General features: G+C 36.7%; 1 protein-coding gene across 1 annotated transcript in view; it reads right to left on the minus strand.

Annotated features, from left to right (window-relative positions):
* Positions 1 to 3560: 3560 nt before the first annotated feature.
* Positions 3561 to 27643, minus strand: part of LOC113104720 (protoheme IX farnesyltransferase, mitochondrial-like) — a 40823-nt gene continuing 16740 nt past the window's right edge. Inside the window, exons 5-7 of the mRNA XM_026266130.1 lie at positions 12109 to 12179; positions 7455 to 7687; positions 3561 to 4840 (exon numbers count right to left, since the gene is read on the minus strand). Coding sequence (XP_026121915.1) covers positions 4416 to 4840; positions 7455 to 7687; positions 12109 to 12179 — 729 coding nt within the window. The 3' untranslated portion in view covers positions 3561 to 4415. The remainder of the gene's footprint in view (positions 4841 to 7454; positions 7688 to 12108; positions 12180 to 27643) is intronic.

Here is a 27643-nt window from a genome sequence, read left to right on the forward strand (position 1 = left end):
ATTAAACTACCAAATTACTAAACTATTGGGTTTTTATAATGTCTTTCTATTTTTGTAAATGTTAATTTACATGTCAATTTAAGAGGTTCAATAAAATAAAGTTTAAATCTGCTGTATTAGATATTTTACAGTCACGCATTTGGTCATTTATGGCCGGTGTTGTGTCGTTTTGAAGAACAAAACAAGCGGCGCTTCAGCTCGATATAAACTTGGTTTATAAAGATGCAGCTTATTATTTCTACTGCCTAAAAAGTGAAGAGGAGTGTAAAATGCAGCACTTTCCGGGGTCACACACCCTCTGACCAATGAATTTCCGTTCCTTTTCCCCCAGTTGCTCATAATTACTGGATGAAGACATTGTATAAAATTTCTAGCTTATTAATTATTTCGAATATCGATAGAAACATTTAAATTTAGCCTATAAAAATACTATAGACTTCCTCGTGCCCCGAAATCAGTTTAAAAATGTCCTGATAATTTCAGATTTTATAGGCTGTACACTTTGGGAAGCTTGTACTTTCCTCTGCACTTTCATGACAAACTAAAAAGAGAGAGGAAAAACCACAGATGCGTAATTATATTTTAATAATTATAAATAGTATAATCATTTTAGCGTTGTTCATTAAAGTTTTTAAAAACTCTTATTAACTTTAACAGATATACACTTCTGCAATTTGAGCCTATATATATATATATATATATATATATATATATATATATATATATATATATATATATATATATATATATATATATATATATATATATATATATATATATATAAATTGAGTTTGAAACATCTTTTTGAATCAAGCAAAATATAATTAATGATTTAGGACCTGCATGGACAATAATTCATTTAAAATTAGAAAAGGAAAAACACACAATCTTCTTAGTGAAAAGAAGAGGGTTCAGAAAAATAAATAATGTCTGGATCTTTTCAGAATAGTGATTTGCCACAAATGTAAATGCCAACAAAATACTAAATGGAAAAACGGACAGAATTCTAGAATTTATGTTTGATTTAATGTCTCCAGAAATTCATGTAGCTTAAACAGTAGTGCATGTTTCCAAGGTCATGGGTAGAACTACCTACAAAATGCTTATCTTGAATGTGCTTTAAGTCGTTTTGGACAAAAGTTTCTGCCTTTAATATGCATGAATGTAGATCAGATGAAACAATCATAAAATGCCTAAGTTCCCTCGAATACATACTGAATGACGAAAAAACAGCGAAATTTTCAAAATCAGTTCAGAGACCACATTTCTGAGATTGATATCACTGTGCGGGTTCAGAAATGAATGGCTCTCTTGAGGCTATATATCTGTGTGAGTTTAAAGAAGTTTAAGGATTACATTGCCCAAGAAACATTCGTCCACCCCATGAATGATTTCAAGCAATAGGCGAGTAGGTATAAATCAGTTTCAAAAGCTTTTGACTACACGGTTTTCCTTTCACAGTTCGTTCCAGGAATACTTGATACACTGCTCCCCGACGTCTGCCAAAAATTGTTTGTCACTTTGCCTAACATGCTTAAACAGCAGCAGCATTTTAGAAAAATACTGTTTACAGCTGTCGCTCAGTGTTAAGAGTTCAGAAAGGTTTATTCTTAATTGTAATCGGTCTCCTTTATAAACTAAACCAAGAAAAAAAATTGCTTTAACAACCAAAAATGAAATCATCTTGCATTTATGTGTAAGATTTCAAAGAATTTTGTTGCTTGTAAATGAAAAGAGAGGAGAAATCCACCTGTTGCTGTTGTAACAAATGAAGGTCTGGGAGGCTGTTAAAACTGTAATGAGAATCCAAGCTGGATGAGAAAAACCACAGAGCGCCAAAGATCATTATGGGAAATGTGCTCACCTCCTCAGGGTTCACAGCTCATAATGAATGAACGCACTGTGAGAAACTCGCTTCATGACACTCGGAGTCAAACTGCATTTTTCCTGAGAAGAGGATTACTTCTTTTATGATGCATTCTTCAAGCCTGACATGATAAAAAAGCTAACAGGAAAATTAAACAGTTTACATGTGCAGTACTTATAAGCAGATGGATATGACTACAGCAATATCCTAAAAAAGTGTGCAAGATGTCCCTTCTGATGTTTGGGTACTGGAAGGTCTGTGCACTTTGTCCCACACAGAGTGTTCAACACAAAAAACCCTATAGAGTGGAAACTGTAAAATCATGGTGGGAGAGTCCGCGAACCCCAGGAGAGCTGGAACTGCTATTTAATCTATTGACATGCTAGGAACAGCTGTTTGGCTCTTTTTCTCCCCCTCCATCCCTTCACTGCCTCTCTGATGTTAAAGGCACTGGCTGCATCCAGAGCAGATCTTTACGAGGGGAGGAATGCCTCGCCCTGCCACTCTTCCTAAATCTCAGCATACAAGTATATGTGGCCATCTAATGGAGGTGCTGAGAGAAGTGGAACCATAGAGGACAACTGGGAAGGAAACAGCGGAGTGGTATCGAGTGTTGTAGCCGGACAGGTGCAGAGGTCGATACTTAGGAGATTATATGAGCTGATATCTTAGCCAATGTGTCTAGAGCAGCCAGACGTTGTTTCCAGTCCTGGCTGGAGATGCAGTGAGATACTTTTCTGACGCAACTCATGACTCAAACTACCTACCACACAAATACAATATGATATATATATATATATATATATATATATATATATATATATATATATAGCTAAAGAAAAAACAAAGGGAACACTTAAACAACACAATGTAACTGCAAAGTATTTAATAAGACTATTTCATTCATTCAGATCTAGGATGTTGTGGTTCCCTTTATTTTTTTTAGCAGTATATATATATATATATATATATATATATATATATATATATATATATATATATATATATATATATATATATACATACATACATACATACACACACACACATACACACACACACACACACACACACACACACGCATACATATGCATATACATACACATACATAAATGTATAGTATTATAAATACATGGGGTTCGGGTCATTTTAAAAATAAATTACCACTTTTATTAAGCAATGATACATGTCGATCAAAGGATAGTGTGTGTGTGTGTGTGTGTGTGTATATACATTTTGAAATACCATTTTACATTTTTATTCATCAAAAAATCCCTAAAAATAATAAATAAATAGCAGTTTAAGGAATCAACTTCCACATTAATAAGAAATGCTTCTTAAGCACCAAATTAGCATATCAGAATTTATGAAGGATCATGTGACACTGAAGATGTATAAATGACATCACAAGAATAAATTACATTTTTAAATAAAATAGATAAAAAATGTTTTAAATTATAGTATTCCACAATATTAGTTTTTCCTGTATAATAAAATAAAGCATGAGACTTTTTCAAAATAACACACACAGCAGCAAAACTTATCACATATCTAAATAATGAAATGAAGAAAATGAAGGCAAATATGATTCTACCTGCAGCACTGGAGATAAATTGTGACAGTGCATTTCAAAGATTTCAAATCAAAACTCAAACACAAGCTTGATCACAACACATTTTAATAAGAATACCTTTCATTCTTTATGTGTCTTACACAAGTCATTGGTACAGAGAGGTCAGACGGGTAAAATGTGAAGGCGCTGAATCAGTAACCGTAACAAACAAAACATGGCTGCAATGAGTGATATTCAGAACTGTTACATTCAATGAATAAACAGTAATTCAGTTCTGATGAGTTCAAATGAGTTTATTTAACTAGTAAGAATTTTTGACAGAGCTAATACCCGAGAGTTCTCCAGCCTTTCAACATCTCAACTCAGAAGAACGGAGTTTTCATGAAGAATGAAGACTTCTGGGCCAGCAGTGAGTTTCAGCAATTTCTTTACTGAATCATGTATTGACGAAATGAAATATTAACAGACTCAGAAAGTGAAAACTTGAAAATTTAGCAAGTAATTAGATGACTCCAAACTGGGCAATTACTTGCAAGGTGCATTAAAACAAACAGTACTCCATTATCTTGACTATATTGCATCTAACCAAAATATCCACAGTAATGGCGATGTTAATTGCAAATTCTAGGCAAAATGTTTTCTTGTCTTAATTTCAGTGATCCAAATAGACACAAATCAGTCTATAGAAGCAGTCTATGAGTTTACAGACAACAGTGGGGATGCGTCAAAAATAAATATATCATGTATTTACATACACCGAGAATTGATTTGTGTACAAGTTACCTGAGTGGATTCAGGGATTTTTAATTTTAATTTTTCTCTCCTGATGGAAACTTTTACAACAATGATAAGAGGTTATGGCTTCCCTCTCCAAGGTACACAACTTTTGGTGTCTTATTAGCTCCAAGACACTTAATTTTAGGGCTGACAGCAATTGTCGAGCCAGTATGAAAATGGCAGGGGATTGAGTTTGCTCTACAGAGCCAGAGAAGTCGTGCTAGGAGCTGCAGCTGCCTCGTCCTGCGGCACGGGTCTCTTCTTGCAGGTGAGGGCCAGCAGCAGCAGCATGGGCAGGTGCCAGAGACTACAGAAAAACAGCTTGCGAGCGTTCTGCCTGTCGCCATTGTGATAAAACCTGAAGGCCAGGTAGCTGATGTAAAGGTTAATCGGCAGGGAGACTAAGGGGAACGTCCAGGTGGTGACATCCAGCACGGGGCCCAAAGCTGAGAGGCCAATCAGGCCTATGCTGTGGCGCAGGGCCACGCGTTTACAAAGGCCAGGATGGGTGACGGACATCATTCGGTACCCGCCGCGTGAATAGTCCTCTCTTAGATTCCAGCTCAGTGCATTAAAGTGAGGAAACTGCCAGGAGAATAGGAAAGCTCCCAGTAGGAGTGCTCCTGGAGAGACAGAGAGAGGAAGAGAAGTAGTGAATACACAAATAAGATCTCCCAGATCATTTAAACACCATGGGAAGTGCAAGTGTGCAAGCAGGAAATGAGAGCGTGGAAAGTAACTACGACAGAACACTCTGTTCAATCTCTGAAGTTCCTTCACATCCTGCTGTGGAGGAAACAAACACCATTCTCCTGCATTCAGAAGCTGGAAGAGTGGAAAGGAAGCCCGTGCAGGGGTTAGAGAGCATGACGTGCATCACTGCCTTTGTGTGTGTGATCTTAGAAAACACACTTGTAGATGATCCTCTGGGAAACACAGCACAGGGGAGCATGACCGGGACCTCAAACACTCAGGTCAACTTTTTATGCTATGAATGTTCTTGAATTTGCTTTGAGAAAACAGTCCAGTTGACAGCAGGGTCTACTAATTTAAGATCAGTGTGTGGTTGAGTGGTAATATGTACTTAATGCAATTATGTCAGTGTTAATATATGTTTTATTCAGTTTGGTGTCACTATAGTGAATCACTATAAATAAGCAAATAATTTAATCCATTAATTGGGGGAAAAACATTAAATGAAAAATCATGCTATTCAAGCAACAACTTTCAGATTAAAAAAAAGGAAATGATTAATATGTTATATACATTAGGGCCCTATGATTAATTAAATACAGAAAATTGTGATAAAAATTGCATTTACTGTGTAACACAGAATGTTACAGAACTTAGTACATTAGTATAAATAAATAAAACATAGGGCTATACAGTTAATATTTTTTGATAATATTCATAAATATTCAATAAATATATATCACAATTTGTATTCGGCAATAATGAAACTGATTTCATAATGCCCCGTTACATTCAGGATTGCTGGAAAGATCTCCAGTTGAATAATGAAGCCAACTACACTGTAAAAAAAACCCCACTGAATTTAACGGTAAAACACTAAAAATGCCACAGTAAGAATCTATTGAACGGTTTACGGTAAACTCCCCTTCAATATACAGTGAAAACTGTATTGGCCATAACATGTAAATTCATGGAGGAATACCGTTTTTGGAAGTGAAAAAGACTAATTTACAGTGTCTAACCATACATGTACATTAATTTGTGTCTAAGTGTTTCGGTTGAAATAAATGTTACTTCGTTTTTTTTCTTATCACTTTTGTATATTAGTTTGTGTTACACCTAATGTTGTTAAATGAATGAGTATTACATTATATCAGTTTCATGTGTGTTAACATGATGTTTATGTGAATGACACTGTGCACCTTCTATATATGTTATTTTTTTAAAGCTGCTTGTGATGGCATTCGGTTCATCATGCGACTTTCTAATCACTACCTGGATTTGGTGTACAGATTTCAGTACTTCAGTAGGTTGGTATTTTAACATTATATCAGTTAATGAAATTACGGTATTTAACTGTAAATTTAAGTTGAAATCATAAAACCTAAAATGTTTCTACTTCATTTCTTTTATGGTAATTTTTTTTTTCTACAGTGTACTAGGCATCAAGATTTTTTCTAAAAATGTTTACTTGGCAATTTACCCCTCTTTAGTATTTCCACAATATATATTAAAGATGCAGTTTTTCAGACAGAAAGCTCTACTAAATAAACGGAAGTTATAAATAAATAAATAAATACTGAATGAAGTCTTGGTTGTTTCGATCCACGTCATGTTCCAACCTCACCCTAGATGGGGTCGTAATAATATTTAGGTTTGCATATCCTAATAACCACATGCTTGAAAAGGGCACTGAAACTACTATTATAAAGACAGATGGAGTTTTCAATGCTCTGGGGAAAAACATGTAAATATGCACACAAACAATTCAGGCTTTTGCTCTTGTGGAAACAGATGTAATGGTTGCCACAACAGCGCACTCTTAATAGTTAGCAAAACAGGCCAAAGACCCCCTGCTGTCTTCCACCAGCACTTGATCTTAGACGAAAGACGTCCTCAAAAAAAAAAACACAGGATGCTGGGTGTTTATGTAACTACAACACTCATAAGTGGACAGGGACATCGGGTCTGGGAGAAGAGTCTGTAAGTGCCATATGGAACTTGCACATCAAGTTTCACTTCTCTGAACTGTGGGATAAACTATGATAGCCCTGGAATAATCAAAAGAGAAGGCTTTTAAGACCAAGGACACATATCAGTGTGAGCCTGATAGGAAATTCCTGTTGAAACACTCAGATTTAGCTCTCTGGCAACAGAGAAGATATCACATGATTGTCTTATAACAACACTGGCATTGTCATCCATGCACACACAGCCATGTATGGTGCTATAAGGAGAAGGCCACAGCCCTAGAGAACTGATGAATTGATGAATGTGAACCTTAAAGGAATCATTCACCCAGAAATGACACATCTGTTATCTTGAAATATCTTTCCAAACGTTTGTCGCAACATGAACATTCTAGAAAACGTCCCGTTTAATGTTCCAAAGGAGAATGAAAACTATATAGGTTTAGAACAACATGAGGGTGAGTAAAAGATTTCATTTTTGTGAATTATTTGAACAGGAGTATATTATGCTTTATCAAAGTAATTCCAGTGGGAACTGTAGTCATTAGTGTGTGCACGTAAGATGACTTCGTACCTGGATCAAGAGAGCCGGTGGCTGCTGTCCAGCCCATTACAGGTGGGATGGCGCCCACCACGGCGCCCACCCAGGTGTTGGTGATGCTGAGGCGTTTCAGGGGAGTATAGCAGCACGTGTACAGGAAGATGTTCAGGGCGCCCAGGAAACCAGTCAGGGGATTTACACCCAGGGTCAACAGGGTCACCCCTGAGATCCCACACGCCAGGGCGAATGACACGGCATGCAGAGGGCTGAGAAAAACACAGAGATGGAGGACAAATTCAGAACAACAAAAACATGATTCCTATTTGGGGTTTAAAGGGCTCTTACCTGTTATTATTACAAGTAAGGTTTTTGTGTTGTCAATTTATTTTTCATGGCCAAATATAAAGGCAAATTATTGATAAAATAATCTATCATTCTTGTTGAATATATGTTGCACTTGAAAATATGGCAGATTACAAAGTAACATGGCTTGAGGACACCAAATTGTGTCGACTAAGTGTGGATGTCAGCAAGTTTTAATATAATTTTGGTTTTCAGAGTTCACTGAACTCTTATTTCAAAAGATCAAGAAATGGTTTGATTCTTCATGCATGACGACCTCTTTAAAACAAACCAGCAAGCACTGGCCCAGAACACATTAATAACCGTTTACAAATCTGAAACCAACAGCAAATGCGAAGTGTTTATACATCAAACCAAGAAATTCTGTGCAACACATTGTGATGCATTAAAAGAGGGCGAGAGAGAAGCAGGAATGAAGCACATACATAACATCAGTTTCTGAGATCAGCTTTAGTGCAGTTCTTAAAGTCACATCAAAATAAAGGCTTGTGGGTCTCTGCTACAGATTAAACCTCTCCTGGCCACAGACGCTATTCTCTGTGCTCCATTGGACAACCACTTCCTCTAACGTTTATTAAAAGCAGTCAGTTACAATCCTGCAGAGGCGTCTGGTTCAAATTCACAGCTAACTGCTCCATAAATTAGAGGGGTATTGAGACAGAGACCAAAGCAGAGGGCAAATTTTCCGCCCAACAGCAGGAGATTCCATCGTAATGTTATTATCATTGTTATGGCTGTTTTATGTGGTGGAGGGGTTCTGAGTTTATGTGAGTTCCATAAGTTAACCGGTGAGATGAGTTGTTTGACTAACGTTAGGAGCAAAGCCACTGGCATTTCCTACACTACATGAATAAATGGGCTATTGTAATGCATCAAAACGATATATTTCAAGTACATTCATTACTACTACTACTACTACGTGTTCCTGCCGCTTAGTGGTAAAGCATTGCATTAGCAGCACAAAAGGTTGTGGGTTCAATACCCAGGGAACATTCACACAGGTAAAAAAAAACAAAAAAACTTTTATAGCCTGGATGCACTTTAAGTCGCTTTGGATAAAAGCGTCTGCTAAATGCATAAATGTAAAATGTAAATTATTGACTATCTACTGTTACAAAGGTTTTGTTCATCTGGCGGGTCGTTTTAAACAAGCACTCCGAGTTGATAATTCAAATATATTTGACTTCACGGTCTCGTGTGGAATGCTATATGAAGCTTAAAGCATGAAGTCAACGATGACTTTCGGTGGGAAATACATTTGGTTGCAAAACGGTTCACTTAAAGTGTCATTGACTAACACTGAAGATATGTATGACAGAATCTAATGATTTCGGTAAAAATAGGCAGTAATTTGCATAAAAAGCAACGTTAAAGTACCACAAATGTATGACTGAATTATTATTTAATGAAGCAGCATATCAGCTGCACCATAAGTTTTTTGTGTGTTGCTTCACAGTAAGAATCACTGTCCATTTTCATTTTGTGGAAAAAAAAAAAATTATGCAAGCATTCTGCATAACTGCAGGTTTGGAATGTAATGAGGGTGAGTAAATGATGACAGAACTGACTTTTGAGTGAATTACTCCATGACTGTGTCCACATTTCAAATAAATGATGTACTTTTGAACTTTCTATACATAACATTTTCTGACTCTCGTGCTCCTCTCTGCCCTCAGCCTCACATCATAAGAATGTGAAAGTCACACAAACAAAGATCAAAGAGGACTGTGTCATCAAGTCAGCGTAATAACATACTGACAGACACAGGAGTGCATTTGCAGGCATAAATGGGTTGCGCTAAGACACATCTAATGTGTGTAATGACATGTTTTGGTAGGTGACTCTACTGTTAGCATCCTGTGCATTTGTGAACGGGTCTGCAATGTTGTCAGGTGAAGATATGTAGTTACAAAGCTGATGAATTACTCCTGTCATCGACAGTCAGTCTAGATTGGTGATGCATGGTAAACATTCAGGAAAGCAATTTAGCTGTTGGAGTGACAGAACAGGAGTGCATATCATAGCTGCTGAAAACATTAGTCTGCTTTCATATAAATGCTACTCTTTAATCCACCTGCACAGACCTCCTACAGCGCAGCTGAATTAGTGTCGTGCTACTGCGAGGTTAAATCGCACAGTAATTAAGCAGCTCTGGGGGATGCTTCCAGAAGTTTGAAACAGAGCACCATTTATCTGCTCACCTCTTTATCTTCTGCTCCAAAGCGGTTTTAGAAAACGAGACGGGATTTAGGCTGTGAGGAATGTTGTGTGTTTGAAAGGGAGTTAATTGCACAGCTACACATTTTTCCAAACGAAGATAATGTGTGACATAACACCGGCCAGCAGATATAGATCACACAAGAACAGCTTTAGAAAATGTGTGCATGCATTTCCATGCGACTTCTTATCTTTCCTTTCACCACTCAGACTGTCACTATCATAAATAATAATTGTGGGCTAAATAATTAATAAATAATATGATAAATAATTCAATCATTTTATACATAGTATATTTTATTACTTATCAAAATCTAATCTGACTCTGAAACCCAAGGCTGTTTATGATCCAATCCAGTCCAATTCTACATTTTTGTAGATAAATCTAAAAAGTAACATTTACTTTCAACATTTACTATGCATATACAAATCTGAAACTGAACCTTTACCCTTGACCATGATCGTTCCATAATATTATTTTTTGCAATTCAAAATAAAAGGACACTAGGGTGTGGAATGAGCCGGAATGGGAAGACATTACAAAACATACGCTCTTATGCACTTTGGATCATCGGCGCTAATGGTTTGTGACTGTGTGTTTGAGATTCACACACAACAGCGGGATAAGCCCAGTGTTTGGTTTGGGCTGTTTGGATTACTGTGACTGCTTGAGTTATTTCTTATACCCTCACATAAACAGATCTGCCCCTTTTGTTGTTGGAAAGTGACCCTTGAGGGAGTGAGAGAGGGCAGAGGTCCTGTTCTGTTAAATTCCAAGAAAACACCCAATTAGCAAGAAGTAGTGTCTGTCAAATGTGTGGTATTGCACTCAAAAAACGTATGCAAAAATGCCAGAGCTGGATGTAAAATGCTTCTTAAATCAACTTTTTTTAGTCAGTACTAGTGTAGGTGTTTCAGATGTTGCACTACGTGTGATTTGGTGCTTATGTGTTATTAGTGTTCCTGTAGCTCAATTGGTAGAGCATTGCGTTATCAAGCGCAAGGTTGGGGGTTCGATTCCCTGGGAACACATGATAGGTAAAAATTGATAGCCTGAATGCACTGTAAGTCGCTTTGGATAAAAGCGTCTGCTAAATGCATACATTTAAATTTAATTTAAAATGTATGTGGGTGATGCAAGTTTGAGTCCAGTCTGCAACATTACCCATAGAGTGCTGATGTATTTTTGTGCTTAATGGTCATAACATCGAAGTCATGTAACCGTGGTGTAGTTTGTTTATAGCCTATATATTTACAGCCTGCTTCTAACAATCATTTTCAGGCTTCAAAATTCATAAAAGTTGCACTCAGTTGTAAAGATTATCATTACAATGAACAAATAAAGTAAGAATCAGAAACGTTTGTTGGTCACAGAGTTTACAGTCTATAATAATCCAAAAGCCGGTGGAAACATCCTTTAGATTTTGTCATAGAACCAAGGTGATGCTAACTTCCGGGTTGGCCTAGTAAACTCATTGTTATATTCCTGCTCTTTTAGCCTAATATGAAGTAATTTAGCATGCTAGTCTAATAGTACTGGCATGCTGACACCATCTTATATATATCTATATTTTTAACTATAAAAGCCTTCACTTTAAAGCTCCCAAAAATAAAACACAAATTAGTCTGCTTGTCTAATCAACTAGTCTGTTGGCAGATGAGCATCCTGACCCATCCATTGTCAGCAGTGGAGTGAGATGGGAACAGAGAGGGGCACACCTACACACACGTGGATCAGGTTACGCAGGACAGGTGCGCGAGCAGCTGGTCAGCACTACAGATATTAGACAATGACATATAGTTTCTGATACCGGCAGACTCGGCTATACACAAACACCAGGCTACTACAGAACAATGTAGAGAGTAAATGACGTACATAATGAGACTGGGGAAACCATTTTTTTTTTTTTTTTTTCAATGGCTCTTTACACATATCTAGGATGTGTTTGAAAACCAAGCAAGCTGCCTACCAAGACAACATTTTTGGACAGGCATACAAGATATACAAGCATGTCTGAATCTCAATAAGACATCCAAAAATGCAGTCTATAAAGCTCACTAGGTTAAAACAGCCTAAGAGAGAGAAACAAGTTTTGAAGGCACTTACCTGATCTGTCCTCGGACCAGAGGTCTGTTTTTGGTCCGATTCATGTTTGAGTCAAAGGGCACCTCAAAGTACTGTAGGGAGAAATAAATGATGGGAATGAATATACAAGGAATATTACCAGCAAAAGAAAAAAAAAAAAATTAAACAATGAAAATGTGCATATGCCTCTTTTCTAATCCAGAGCCTTTCCTGTCTGAAAGCAAATATTATTTAATTCTAACAGACAGAAACAATAACTTTACTCACATTTTTTTTTTTTTTTTTGTGATATAGTGAAAGGTACTGTGGCATTATGGAAACACACACTTGATTATTTCTATTTGAACACAATGACCTCAAAATATAAATTATGCAAAACATCACAGTCTAATATAGAAGACAAAATAAAAAGTAAAATATAATCATACATTTATGTAAAATAACACACTAAAGAATTGCATCACAATATTGCATTCTGACTGACATATTTTATACATTTTGACTCAAGTATTACATAATATTACACTTTTAACCTTTAGCCGAGAAAACACACACACACAGTACACTAAAGTTAAAAAATTTGGGGTTAGAAAGTATGCTAATTTGGAGCTAAAGAAACTTCAGATTGTCAATGAAAACAGTTGTGCTGCTTAATATTTTTGTTGGAATAGTGATACACATTTTTAATGATTCTTTAAAACAGCATTTATTTGAAATATAAATTTTTGACAAAATTTTATTCAATTAATGCATCCATGGTGAATAATAATAAAAAAAAAAATAAAAAAAAAAAAAAAAAAAAAACTTGATACAGAATTGCATAAACTTATTAAAAATTGTGCAACTTTAAGTATCAATGTAGCTAATAATTATTTTCATAGCATGCAAAAAAAAAACAAAGTCTGGTTCCTCAGCGGTTTTCTCAGAAACATCTGCTCAAGATATCCAACAAATGCATGAAATTCAAACCCCTAAATGGATCAATATGAATGCATGCGTTAAAGACAGAATGACAGAGGTTGCTTAGGTGCAACGGGGATGATTAAGGTAAAAGAAACTGTCTTTGTGTTTTATGACCTACTGCTGGGGAGTCTGCACAAAACTCACCTCGGGGAATCTACAGTGTGAGACTAAAACACAAACACATGGGGCGTTTAAAGCCAGGAACCGTTTATTCAGTCTGCGAGAGACAGCACATGCACCTAATGAAGAAAACAGATAGCTCACTTTTCAGCTGAAGAATTTCAGGATCCATTTCTCCTAAAATATGACCTCCATAAAATAACTAATAAACAGATAATCCATTTCTCTTTTCCTCTCTTAATTTACTGTCCATTTGACATCGGAAAAGAGCCCACGCTTAAAAATGCTTGTGATAGGTAATGCATTTCACACAGACTACATTTATATTTTGTTAAATTCCTTGGAGAATGGGACCATACCACTGCAAAGGACAATGGGGGGGTACATATTATCTGTGACGGTGCATGTCTGTTTGGCGTTTCTAAGAGTCCCATCAAGTTTAAAAAAAAGTCCTGCTAGTGCTATTTGCAACAAATGATAACATCCACCAATTACATAATACTTCCCATCATTAATTTTTACATAAGCATAAGGACAGAAATCAAAAGGACCTCATGTACAACAAACGGACAGGTCAATAAAACATCAAGGAGGTAAAAAATGAACACAGTGACAAATGTGTCTATGTGATAGATTGATGCTTTTTCATTTGGTCTCAGCTATCTTGACAAGGTTTTTTTTTTTTTTTACTCTGACCAGTGTCATCCAAAGTGATGAAGTAGCCTGATAAAGTGCAGAGGAAGCTGAAGCCCAAAGTGTGTTGTATAAAGTTTAGTAGAGGGTCTGCTGAGTCTCAAATTTATTCTCTCGGCCGGCAGTGTTATTGCACTCGAGATCCCGGTCGGGGAAGGGCACAGATGTGACTCTAGCTGAGGCCCCTGAAGTTTTAGGGCCAAGGTGTTAATTCTATTTCCTGGGTCAGGAAGCGCGTCAGAGGGTGACTGCAGAGATAACCGGAGCAGATTTCTGGGGCTTGAATAGTCTCTGACGTATTAGCCGGATGCTAACACACCAGTTGCAGAGTGTATCTTGGCTACGACTGCACATTTTAGAGCCGTGAGATTTCAAAAGAACAACGTTTATATTAAAAGACTCCCAATAGTAAATATAAATGTGGTCTGGGGCTGAAAACTAGATTTGTAGCAAGAATATGAGTATGCAGACTGACAAACTGTATTGTGCACCACACTAAAATAAGTAACTGGGTTTTTGAGTGTTCTCAAAATGTTACTGGTGCTTGTCAGAACCATTTAGTTCTTGGGCATCGTCTTATTTCACAGTCTATCTTTGTACTTTTTTTTTTCTGGTACATCATCTGCTTCATATCAACACCCCAAGACCCCTGCCACTTCTTCTTTTGTATTTATTGCTGGTGAAGATCACATTTTGAAAAAAAAAGGAAACAATGTGAAAGTGTAAATGAACAAGTGAGTGCATGAGATTACAGACTGTCAAATCTCCATATCTAAGATGCAGTATGATCAGATTCTTTGTTTCTTCCATTAATCTGTGCTTATCAGAATGTGTTAACAATTAAAAAATGAAAAGGCTCCATATTGTTATCATACTGAAGATGGAAAAAAAGACTGCATGGCTAGATCTACTTTTCAGTTTCAAAAGCACACACTATATACACAAACACACTTCCTTACGTTTGGGGTTGGTAAGAATGTGTGATGCTTTTAAAACAAGTCTCAGTAAAAACAGTAATATAATAATTTTACAAAGTGGCATATATTTTGGTAAATAAAAAAAACTAATATAAATAAAACAAAATAAAATAAAAAAAATAAAAATAAATAATGAAATAAAAAAATTAATAAATGAATTATATATATATATATATCTCTCTCAAAATATCTGTGAGTGAGCATTTGCACTGTCAGCACAGAGCAGATAGTATGCCAGGGAGAGCAACCAATCAATGAATCTTTGGACAAGAGGTCCATCAGAGAGGTCAAAGAAGTGGGCAACATAGGGAGAAAGAAAGAGGGCAGAGAACTCACATCAAATGTCCAGGACATCATTTCTGACTATGTGATCAGAAGCCTAGACATGGCAGAGGCTGCCAAATTCTGCTGCTCAAAACCCTGGACCAGTCATACAGTTTAAAAAAAAAAAAAAGCCAGCCTTTAAGAGATGGGATATTCACTGTTAGAGTATCATTTAGAGTACTGACAGTATCGCAGAAACCCTTTTAGTTGTCTCATATCTTGCACAGATTCAAAATATAAGACTTTTGGCTGACTACATACAGGCATATCCAAACTTTTCACTACAGATACAGTCCAAATAGTGAGGCTTTGCTACAATGCCATGTGATTCAGCAAAGTTCCAGTGTATTAAGGGTGTGTGTCAAGGAACCACTAACTTTAATCTTCATTCCTTCTTATCGACACCACAGAGTCTAAGTATATTTATAAAATAGCTACATCAGCACAAGAGTGATACTGCACAGTTCACTGTACTTGCAGTGACAGGGCTCTGGGTTCACTCACAGGGAAAAGCACTGTGACTGCAGGAGCGTGATGGGACCAAGTGACAGGCACGGCAAACAAACGAGACCATACTAATGCTGATGAGAAACTTACTGTAACATTCACAGTTTACTGAAGACAAAACGCACTTACATAAACATGCAAACAAACAGAAAATGCAGCCCAAATATTCTCGCTGAGAGAAGCGCACGTGTACGAGCCTGTGTAAACAGACATTCACAACACAGCTGCTGTATATGAGAAAGACATCGGTGTTGATCAGTAGAAATGGGTAAAAGCAAACACCACCTGCTCAAACACCTACTCAGCAACAATTTTTCTTCCACCTCTGCAAACAAAAAGTACAATCCAAATTCTCAATCAAGCGCTGTGCACATTGTAAGTACATGCATTCAGTGATAATTCCTCATGCTGTCAAAGTCCAGGTGCAGAACCAGAGTTCAGGAGTTGAAGAGGTATAATACTCCATCGATTTAACAAAATTACCTGCCAAACTTCGAAAGAACAGCAGCAGAAACCATCACCTGCAAATCATCTCAAGCACTTTTGAAAGAGAAATTCCTCTTTAGTGACTGCGCTGAATCTCTCTGGTTCAAGTTCAACCTGAGCTACATGAGTTTGCCAGACCACTGTGCTCACCATGTAGCAATTACACGAAAAAGCCTGCACAGCGATTATGCTTTAAAAATGCACGACTGAATCACGCTCTACTGAATTACAATTATAAAGCGCATTTCCATTTTGTGAAAATCTGCGAAAGAGGACAAAACTTAGTGGGTAAATAAACTTCTTCAAATCTTCATAAGAAAGGACCTCTGAATTATTCTGTACTGTGATTTGTGATTACAATTATTTTACGAGACAGCTGCACAGTCTTAGTTGCATCTTACCTTCCTGACACATCTGTAGAAATGATGTAGACTAATGAATCCTATAGGCAGGGATGTTCATGATGCTTTGGTGTCTTAATCTCTACAGACTTTGGTGTCTATGTTTTTAATTTTCAAGCAGCTATTTGACATTTTGGAATTTATCTGAAGAAAGGAAAAGAATGCCTTTACTGCAAAACTGTGAACAATTGCTTGAGTACACAAGATGTCAGAATTATAATTTAAATTATAAAGACAGATTTTCAGTTTGATATCTGCAAAAAATAAATACATTCACCAGGGTCCGGAAATTGTTAGTGTTATTATATAGAGAGTATTAGGTGACGTTAAAATGTAATATAAATGTGAAAGTAGGGGAAACAAGCATGTAAATTCATCATCTAAAACTTAGTGATACTAACATCGCCAGATATTGTGCTTGGATACTATGCAACCCCCCTTTATTTAATAGAGTGGACGGATTAATCATCAGAATAAGAAATGTATTAACCCGTTAGCCTACACCCAGACGCGGGTGTCCTCAACTCCCCGTAAAGTAAGTATTACCTATTTTCATTGAAAAATTTCTTCCAATTTAGCATTGAACCAAAACTTTTCTGATGCATGTATCCTGATTGAATGGAGTTCCATCTAGATTTAGATACTTCAGAGTCCATTTAAGTCTAGGTCAGTTATTCTCAACTGGTTTGGCCATGGGACATATATTTTCCAATGCTCATCAAGCCAAGACCCACTTTTTAGAATTTATCGGTACTTTACTTTTATTTCATACATTGCATGCTCTAAGATTATTTTGCGCTTTAGAGAAATCATATACAGCCGCATGTGTGCTTGAAATTAAAGAGTGCATGCTACAAGCACAGTAAAACGCCTGACAGAACAGGATAGTTATTTTTCTAAGGTGAGAGACTTTTAATTTTGTAACAAGTTATGAAAATAAATGACAGAATAATGACACTGACATTAAGTCTGACAACAGAATACTGAATTGGGACAGTGCGTTTTTAACAGACAGGCTTTATTTAAACTGCATCTGACAGAAGTGTCAACAGCTTCCACGCACATGTATCAAAATTCAAGTCTCGCAACAGAAAAGCATTTAGAATTATGTTTTTTGTTGTTGATGTTTTTTCTTTGACTGTAAACTCCATTAGATAAGAAACACTGGTCAATATCCCTATTGTCTGCCATCTCCACAAGAGCCAGGATGTCGGTCCTTTTATCCCAGCCTGGTATCCGAGCTGTGATCATTTGGCCCCTCCAGCTTGGAGCAATGCAAGGATCCTGGCAGCAAGTCAGCTGGCACAGCGACAGGCTTGATTAATGGCCCATGTAAAGCAGAGTTGAGTGCTAAACTGTCCACATGCTAATCAGCCAATTACCAATGTTCTGCTCTACACTAACGCTGCCTCAGTGCAAATCAACGTATTTAGTCCTTTGGCACCAGAGAAGACAGGGAGGCTGGGAATGTTAAGGGATGCTGTCCTGAAGAAGAAAACATACGGAATTCTTTGCATCATCAGTTTAACTGAACTCTACACACACAGCCCTTCTTTTTCCAAAGCATCTTGGTTTGGTTCCATTTGCAGATGTTTTCGTAACGTTTGTTCCAGTTATTACGACAACATTAAAAGGTATTTCATGGCAATGACATAAGATGGATGAGCGCTGTCTAGGTCGGTTGGGAGTTGGAGACGGAGGCTAAGCCGGTGGTTCGCAAAGCTAAGAACCTCCTGTGGGAAAGACGAGCTAGTTCCTCATCTTTGGCCCGATGTCAGTTCACATGACCTAGATCATCACTAAGGTGAGCCTGTTGTTTGCTGTCGTGATCCCATACCACAGTGCCTCCTATTGCGACAGGGCTTCAAGTTACAAAGAAAGAGTTCAAACGGCTGACAGTACTGGTTGCGGTAAAATAAAACAACTGTGATGGATTGGAAATTAAACAGTTTCATTATTGGTCATGTATTTTGTGTTACAACAAAAACAACAAGACCCACCTGAAAGAAAATGAGGCAATTATAAGTTAATCAAGTCATTCACAAGCAAGCCAAAACAAGCCTTTCTTCAAAAGATCTGGCACGTATGGAATAATCAAAATAACTGATCTAAACATTTTAGTGATCTGGTGATTGGTGCAAGATTAAAAGGCTACACCATGCACTTCGTTCACAATGTTAAATGAAGAAACTTCCCTAAAGTAACAGCCATGCGTAGGCATGTTTATGAACAGAGATTTCTACAGAGAACCCTCATTAATCACGAACCTGATAATCAAAGCTCGGTTTAAGTCTCTGGCAAACTTAAAGACAGATTTGAGTCATACAATTATTTTTTTTCTGAGGACACAAATGTACTCAAAGCTTCAAATGGCCTTGTTTCACTTTGATAGCCATACGTCTGGTTTAACGGTGATACATTGGTTAAGATTAAACATTGACATTCCCAGACTACCATTAAGCCCATGAACTGTTTGTGCAACAGAGTTGTTTAATATCAGCATCTGCGAGGACGTCAAGTAAGCATGTGTGTATGCAAGAATGCATGAGTGCGTGTTTAGTTCATGACTGGTGCCTCCAGCTGTGACAGCACAAGCCTCATGAGAAATGTGGCCTTTCAAATGCACGACCCTAAAATGCTCACATAAAATTTGTTTACATACAGTTTATGTCTTCATTGAGGTTAAACTCCGATCCCTACCACCCCAATTTCATCATGCTGAATTTGTAACTATCAAAAACTTGAAAATGCACTTTTCCTCCAAACATTTTTCCAATAGATGTCTAAGTTTAGTTCCCTGGGCTGGCTCACCTCAGATGGACACAGTTTGCTTGAACTTTCAACATTCCGCCTCAAAATAAGACATATGGTTATACATTCATCATTAAGCCATCTCACAAATGGACATCTTAAAGAAGTGGTTTTCTTATCAATATGTTCATGTCAGCACCCTCTCCATCTAGATGACCCATGAAGAAAGCATGTCAGATTTCAAGAAAGAAAGGTTTTTGTGTGAGACAAATATTCAGGCATAACATGCAAAGCTTACACACCTAGTGCTATTTCACCTGTAGAAACACTTTTCAATTTCTTGTCTGCCTGTTTTATTATTTTTGTCCTTATCAGCAGTTTGCGGTAAGTGCATAGACATGTCTGGACACGGGTCATGAGATCTGCTTTTTCTACTGCAACTGCATCTATCTTTCTGTGAAACCGCAGGCTGCCATCAACACCAAGACCCCAAACAGTGTTTGCATTCCATAATTAGACTCCTTTTCACATCGCTACACTGCCTGCAAGCATTGGATAGGACACTAGGAAGGGTAGATGAAGCTGACAAGCAAGAACATCTATTGATTGGAGCTGAACTAGAGTTTTATACTTCTAAAAGCATCACTAGTGAAGGTGTCCAATGAGGATGCCCAGATATTAAAATTATGGTGAAAACCAATAAGTGGCTGCTATTGAAATTCCATCCTAATTAGTCAAAAAAATCTACAAAAAAATTTAAAACTAAGCAAAAAAAAAAAAAAAACAATGATTTCAAATGTTAAAGTGAATTAAGGCTCAGTCAATCAATAGGGATACCAACAAGCCAATATTTATATACATTTTTATAAAGTTTTAAAAACTTTCCAAGAACTTTCCAGCACACTGAATTTACTGGTTGCACTAGAATTTGCTGGGATAGTTTGACAACTGATTTAATGCATGTAGACATTGCAAGAAGACAAGAACACATTGAAGACCAAATAATGAGAGAAGAACATATGTATTCTGTCAAAACTGCTCTGCACCAAGTAAATATCCAAGAAACTGGAGGTCTAGACATGGAAGATTGTCTGAAGGGCTCTGGCTCAGCATTCTTGGATTTGATCACCATCCTTTCCAACATTTAAGTTGGTAATTACAAAGCAGACACTAATTGTGGTTTTTCAAACCCATATGACAGGGTGCTGAGCAGCAGCATCCATGGAAACCAACCGTATTATTAGCCCGAAGGCTTCTGACAGATGGGGTATGTATTGAGTTAAAGATCCAAGGCTTGTTTTAATGGGGGCCTCAGATTTACCCTTGTATTAAAAAAAAGAAAGAAAAGGAAAGAAGAGAGAAAAGGCGCTCATCTCTTCTGACCAATCCTGGAACCATCAATGAACCACTGGAGAAGTGTTTGAATTATTCATGTATGAAGAACAGTGCCATCCAAGCTAATAGATGGTTTTGAAGAGCTTGACTACTACATGCAAAGAGTCCCTGTCAACCTCTGTCCGCTCTGCCTTCATGCCTTCGGCCCTCGAGACCCTTTCGGCTCTTCTTTTCGTCCTTAAGTCAGGCTTGTCGAAAGCAATGTCAGGCTGATAGCTCTGCTGTCAGGTCCTCTGAGTAAGTCGTCAACCATCTGTCACCATTAAAAGAAGCAAAATGGCTCTTGTCAGAGCGAAAGCAGATTAGCAGGAATGACAGAAAGACACTTCGCTATGGAACGATGAAAGGAAACAAATCCAGCTATATGACAGTGGACAGTAAGAATAAAAAAGCCAAGAAAAAATATCAGTGGACAATCGATAGAATATATGATAGAAAAACAGCAGCCAGATCCTTTATGACATCATATAAAGTGACAATGGATTCAAATAGGAAATGCTAAACTCTTCCACACGTCCTGTGGTTAACCACCTTTGATGCTTATTTTAGGGCTCAATGAACAGGTCTGGTGGTTAAGGGACAGGAATTCATGCTCCATAAACCTCTAAAGCTCAACCACACACAGGATATGACCACCAAATCATAAGCAGATCAGGCATCATAATCTCAAAGAATCAGTTTGGTGTGTTGCAGAAACAGGCCTCAAAAGAGACTTTATATACAGTTGCTTCCTCTTCCGATGGTTAGCCAGTCAATGCAAACTAGAGACCTGGACTTTGATTCCAGCCTTGTAGCCCTTGCATCTCCTGTAATCTGATGTAATGATCTAATATTCATCAAACAGGCTTTTATTTTCTGAGGGTACCAGTGTCATGAAATCAAAGAGGAACATATTGAAGAAATGCCAGGGGGAAGATTCAGGATATGTGAAGAGAAAGCACAGCACTGCCAATCCCCTAGATGGATGGAAAAACAGAAATCGCTTTCATCACCTGCCTGTAATGAGAGCAGTGTCCTGAAACAAACGACAGCTGGCTGTTTAGTGCTTCTGTGTTTCCTGGATTAAGCGAAACAACAGATAAAAGACAGAAAACCCTTCAAAACAAGAAAATAAAAGAAATGGTTCGACACTCTAAAGCCTCTCCTCTTTGGAAAGAAGAAACCAGTGGAAGGATTTCAAAGAATTAAACTAAAAAAAGTTGCCAAATTAATTTTTATAATATGAAAATGCTAATATTTTAAAAGATTAAGTTCCTAGGTGCCATCTGTGAAAAGAGGCAAAAAAGATGATAAATACAAGAACACTGTCTTAACTTCAAATGAAAAATACAGGAAACTGAAAATGCAACAGCCAATTGATCACACAAAGAGGGCAAATACATCTGCATTTTAAATGTAGCTGGAAAAAAACCCTACCAAACACAGTGAGATGAAGTCGATCCTGCTCACTGTCATGCTTTAATCCTAAAGAAGCTTCATGAAGTCACATCTGCAAAGATCACAGGAAGGAATTAGCACATGCAGAAGTTAACTAAGAGCTGAAAAAAGAAGAAAGCAGGAGATGAAAGAATCTTCTAGAGGGGATTTCCTTTCAAATTTCTAGATAAGAAAACAATCGAGTTACATACACAGTCCACATAGAACAGGGGTGTCAAAATCAATCCTGGAGGGCCGGAGCCCTGCAGACTTTAGTCTACGTCCACACAAAGCCAGAGCTTTCCCTATGTGATCTTTTTACTCATCTCAAGAAATATCTGCGTCCACACGAAACCACAAAACCAACACAAAATGATACAGTATAAATTGCAGACAAATATGTGGCATTGTAATTCTGCCACAGAGATACACTAAAAATGGAGACTTGGACTATGCTCATAAACCTTGCGTGCGGTATGCAAACGAACATTGAAAAATAGGTTTATAAAGCTGTGTTAAATTTAGTTAACATTGGTTGCTGTTATGTGACGTAGTGATGTCTGACAAGGGGCGAGATGTGGGCTGATGACATAATTGTCAAAAAAAATATTAGTTTTACTCTCACAAAACGCCAGGAAAGTATGCTTTTAGTTGACTTTTTATGTAATTCTCAGAAATGGGCTTTGTGTACTTGACATTTAAGTTAAATGACATTTAAGTATACCTGACTTATACTTACAAAAAGTCTATAAATATATTTGAACTATACTTGTGCTCCAAGAATCCGTGTTTTCATTGTTTTACGGTAGAGGATGCTAGTAAACATCTTCTGTAAGGAATTTCCAAAAAAATACAAGTGAAGAAGAAAAAGAAACAACAGATACTAACACATGTAATACGAACATCTGACATGAAAAAGCATCAAAACCGTAACGTTATGGAATAAAAAGTCGACCGATGAAGAGGTAATAAATACAGTCAAGCATTTTGGGTGTTGATCGACTCCATCTACGCTCTGATTATCATTCTGAATCCAATTCATAGTCTATTATCAGCTTTTTGTTCAAAATGTTATTTCTTTATTTTTTATGAAACATATCCACATTAAAGTGTTTTAAAAAAAGAAGGCATGAAGCTAGAATAAAATGTTTTTGTTTACAAGCAGATCCCTTGTTCTTTCTTTGGATGTTTTGGATGTTCAGATATTCATGTAACAAATTATTTCCGAATTAAAACCTAAATAGGGACATAGTATTAAACTTAATGTATGATGTAAAGTTCACTTAAAGAAAAACTTATGATAATACTTGCAGTATAAAACTACTAAACTAGTAGTTTACTGAGGGTATACTTCAAAGTGTACAGATTATTTAATTAGTAAACTTTCACTATACCTATAAGTTCACTTTTAGTGTAATTGCAGTACAAACTACAAACATAGACGTAAACTAGTTGTGTACTCAAAGTTTGCTACCATTATACTTAAAGTATACTTTTATATACTAGAAAGTGGGTCAATTTAGTCCCAAGGATTATTGAAACAGTAAATTTACAAGTATACTACTAGAACACTGATAATTGTATACTTGCCACATAAAATATACTTGAAAATATACTTGAACTTTACTTAAGTATACTTAATAAAATAAACTTGAAGTATACTACTTTTTAGTAAGGGAAGGGGTCAGCTCAAATATAAATATTAATATAAATACAAATATAAATATAGTTTCACTATCACTTTGAGATTCCCGATCACACTTACTCAGTTTATATTATGGAGCAGCAGTACTTACCACACATTTTACAAGATTACCATATTTTTCTGAGTTTTCTCTTGGTTCATTTTTAGTTCATTTCTCTTGGTTCATGTCAAATTAATTTTGATAAATAAGTTGCACCTGACTATAAGTCGCAGGACCAGCCAAACTATTATAAAAAGTTCGACTTATAGTCCGGAAAATACGGTATATGTTTATCAGTGGTAACGAGGATCTGCAAATCATTCCCCATCGTTCTCAGTCATCTCTCATTAAACAGTATCTACTCCGGATGCGAAAGTTGTCGTGTGGCGCTGAGCCGCATCAGCTAAAGTCGGTCTAATTTTGTGTCAGCATGTCATAAACAGAAAGCAGACCTGTTGGTTATTTTAGGATCTTATATTTCTGGTCTGTTAAATGCATTCGACATTTTGCAACGAGCCTTCAGCGCGTGCTGAGTGAGCGAGCGCCTTAGGGGCCGTTCACATATCGTGCCTAAAAACGCATGGAAAACGCTAAGCGCGTCTTTCTCCTCCTTTCCAAAGCGCTTGGGCAGAAGCGCTCATGAGGCGTCTGTCTTTGCTAAGCAACAATGACGTGCTCTCTCCATGAGACGCGGAAATTTCAGCGAAGGATAAATGGATTTGCAGCTCTAAAAATCGCTTGCAGTGACATCAGTGTATCATATCGAACCGAACCGTGAATTTTGTGAACCGTTACACCCCTAATAGCTATCTATGCGTATATTGTATAGGACATATTTCCTCATTTCTATTAAAAAGGTCTTTTCCCTTAGCTAATAATAGCATAGAGTGGTATGTGAAAAACAGACATTGACTCAGAGCTCGTCTGGAGTCAAAAAGTATAACCACAAAGACAGGCCCGCAGGTGAGTCATGCTGTAAAATTAGTCTACCAATGGCCTCTACCGCTGAAAAATCACTACAACACCATTTAAGCCACTTACACAGACAGTAATTAACAATTATACCACCCAAGCCAGTCAAAAGTGACATGGTTTCATGATAAAATGACTTTTGATCAATTCAAACCCTAGGACCCTATGATTTCCACGATGCAGAAAATGTGGACGGAATCGCGGAATTCCATCATAAAAACTGAAATTACTGTTTAATGCGGAATGTCACGGAATTTGTCAAATATTGAAGGAATCAAAAGTAGGTCATTGAGCGATATGGACCAATATCTGTAAATATTAAGCCGGATAAGTCTATTTAAATATGAATCCTGTATTTTATGCATGTCTGTGTTAATGAATGGTGCAGAAGTGTATTTCTATTGTTCATAAGATTGTACATGGACTACTACTACTACTACTATTAAAAAGAAACAAACATTATTTTTTAAAAGGTTTAATCACACAACATTTCTTCCATGTTTTATTTTTAATAGTAAATCCCCTTTGTTTACCAAAAAATTAAGTTTGCTTAATTTACAATAATTAAAAGATAAATTAAATGAATGTTTTATGCCTTCATGTGTTAACCAGAAAAAAATTAAATACACAACAGAATTTCTGATGGGAAAAAATATTTCATAAGGCTATTTTAAGAAAAAAATGAATAAATTAAGTTGTTTTTTATGCATTTAAATAATTCGACATGCTAAAACACAGTTAGGTAACAAAACTTACGGTGAAGAAAAAAATAAAACATTTCATAGGGCCCTAAACATGTAATTTTGTTAAACTTAATAAATGTATGTGAAGATTTATACGTCTTAGGATTTTAATTAGACATGATTTTTGATTAATAAAATTTTATTTAACGATGAAAAAGGAGTGGAGAAAAATTAAAACAGAAACAAAGGGCCCTAAAAGCCTAAGAATGTGCATTTGCAAACTCTTAAAATGGGTTAAATGGACACACAACCTTTAAAATGATTCAAGTGCTGTTTGAAGCAGGATAATTCAGTGGTTTGGCCACTCCTTTATGTTTAAAGCTAATGTTAGTTAAAAAGCTTGCTTTTGTAAAAAGAGTGTGCCAAACAACAATCCAGCAACTGTGACAAAGTGTGCAATTATGACTAACTGTACGTTGTCTGTCATCTTGGAATTCAAGAACAGACTAATCTTAAATAGCTCATCACGAAACAGCTCTTTAAAATGCTGACAGAGAAGACTTGGCTACACATTAAGTGCAATAAAAAGTCATTAACAAAGAACAAATGCAATACTCTTAAAGGTATTTTTTTTTCCAATAAGGTTTCTAGACCAAATAAATCCAATTCTGCAATGCAAACTAATGCCACGGTGACATGTGGACAAGTTATTATAAATCAAGACAAATATTGCACAAGTTCAGTTTAATTATGGCAGGTCAATTGTAGCATATAGCTGTTTAATAACTTCTATAACGAAATGTGTTCCTATCAAAGTAGAAGAAAAAAAATCCAAGTTGTTCTGATCACATAAATCCCAGGTTTTGCCAACAAAGCGAGGTGCAGTCTTCACTCTGGCATTGGCAGTGCTCTGCACGCAACCAAATATTGCAAGTGAAAATTAGCATTCAACACAAGCTTGTGAGTATGGTGCTGACAGGGCTGCTTTTGTTAAATAGTTATGCATCTCAATACTCAAAGTGTTCCTATTGCTGTTAGCTGCTACCTTCAATTTGAAGCAAAGAAAGGTAGACTTAGTAAACAACTCTTTTAAAAACAGGCAAAGATTTCTTAATTGATAAACCTCTCACACCAAAAACTCTAGTGTACACAAATCATATAAATGCTCCTGTGAGGTAAACAAGAAAAATTGCTGCTAAGATAACACATTATTCCTAAAATGACAGAAGTCACTACCCTTAATTTCAAATATCCTCCTATTTTTCCGCTACCCACTATTACATTAAATTAGGGTGTTGTTTAGGTGCTCGGACCAGCATATGGGCTACAAATGAAACACCTATTTTTTATATCATTTTGTTCTAAGCAAAAACATTGGCACCAAATGGAAATCCCAAAAATAGCAGCAGATAATTTGGACATGTCTAATACCTGCTCTTCTTCCATGTTTTCAATGGTTTTCAACATCCAAAACCTGTAAACCAGCAAACAAAGACTTTGGCTTCAGAGGGGTTTGACGGCAGTATGATTTTCTTACTTGATGCAATCTTTAAACTAAAAAAACCCAAAGTCAACAACTTGCCAATAGTCAGAGCCTGTCTGCAGATTTTGGGGCAGACTGAGTCAACATATCTTGAGTCTGACATTTATTTAAGTATCAGAATGTAATTCCATCAAGAGCATATACATTTTCTTTAGTTTGCTGTATTCAGAACAACTTCAAAATATAATAGTGTGTGATCCTCAGTCGTTTAATGTATGATACAGAGCTTTTCCTCTATAGCCATTTACAAAGTCAGCAAATGTATGATGCCTTCAGTTTTAAAAATCTGTTCAAAAGTTGTGTAGTTTATTCAAGCCTTAAAATGTAATTACGACATACAGCATTCATGAACATTGACCTCAAAAGTGCATCACGCAACATTCTGGTTGATCAAGGATGATCAAACCTCTCTCCTTATTATGAAGTACAAGTTCCTAATGGACAGAATTGCCCAAGGAACCAGATCTGCCTCCGCATTGGTGGTATTCCTAGTCAACAGAGACTTGCCTTACGTGGGAGTTTCCCCTGATTTACTGAAATCCACTGAATGCTGATTAATTGGTCAACAAAGACTGTGCAATAGCAGCGCCATGTCTAGACCTGTAACCTCTGCTATGAACATAAACATAATATGAACATA

This window comes from Carassius auratus, chromosome 1 (assembly GCF_003368295.1).
Source record: "Carassius auratus strain Wakin chromosome 1, ASM336829v1, whole genome shotgun sequence".
NCBI lineage: Eukaryota > Metazoa > Chordata > Actinopteri > Cypriniformes > Cyprinidae > Carassius > Carassius auratus.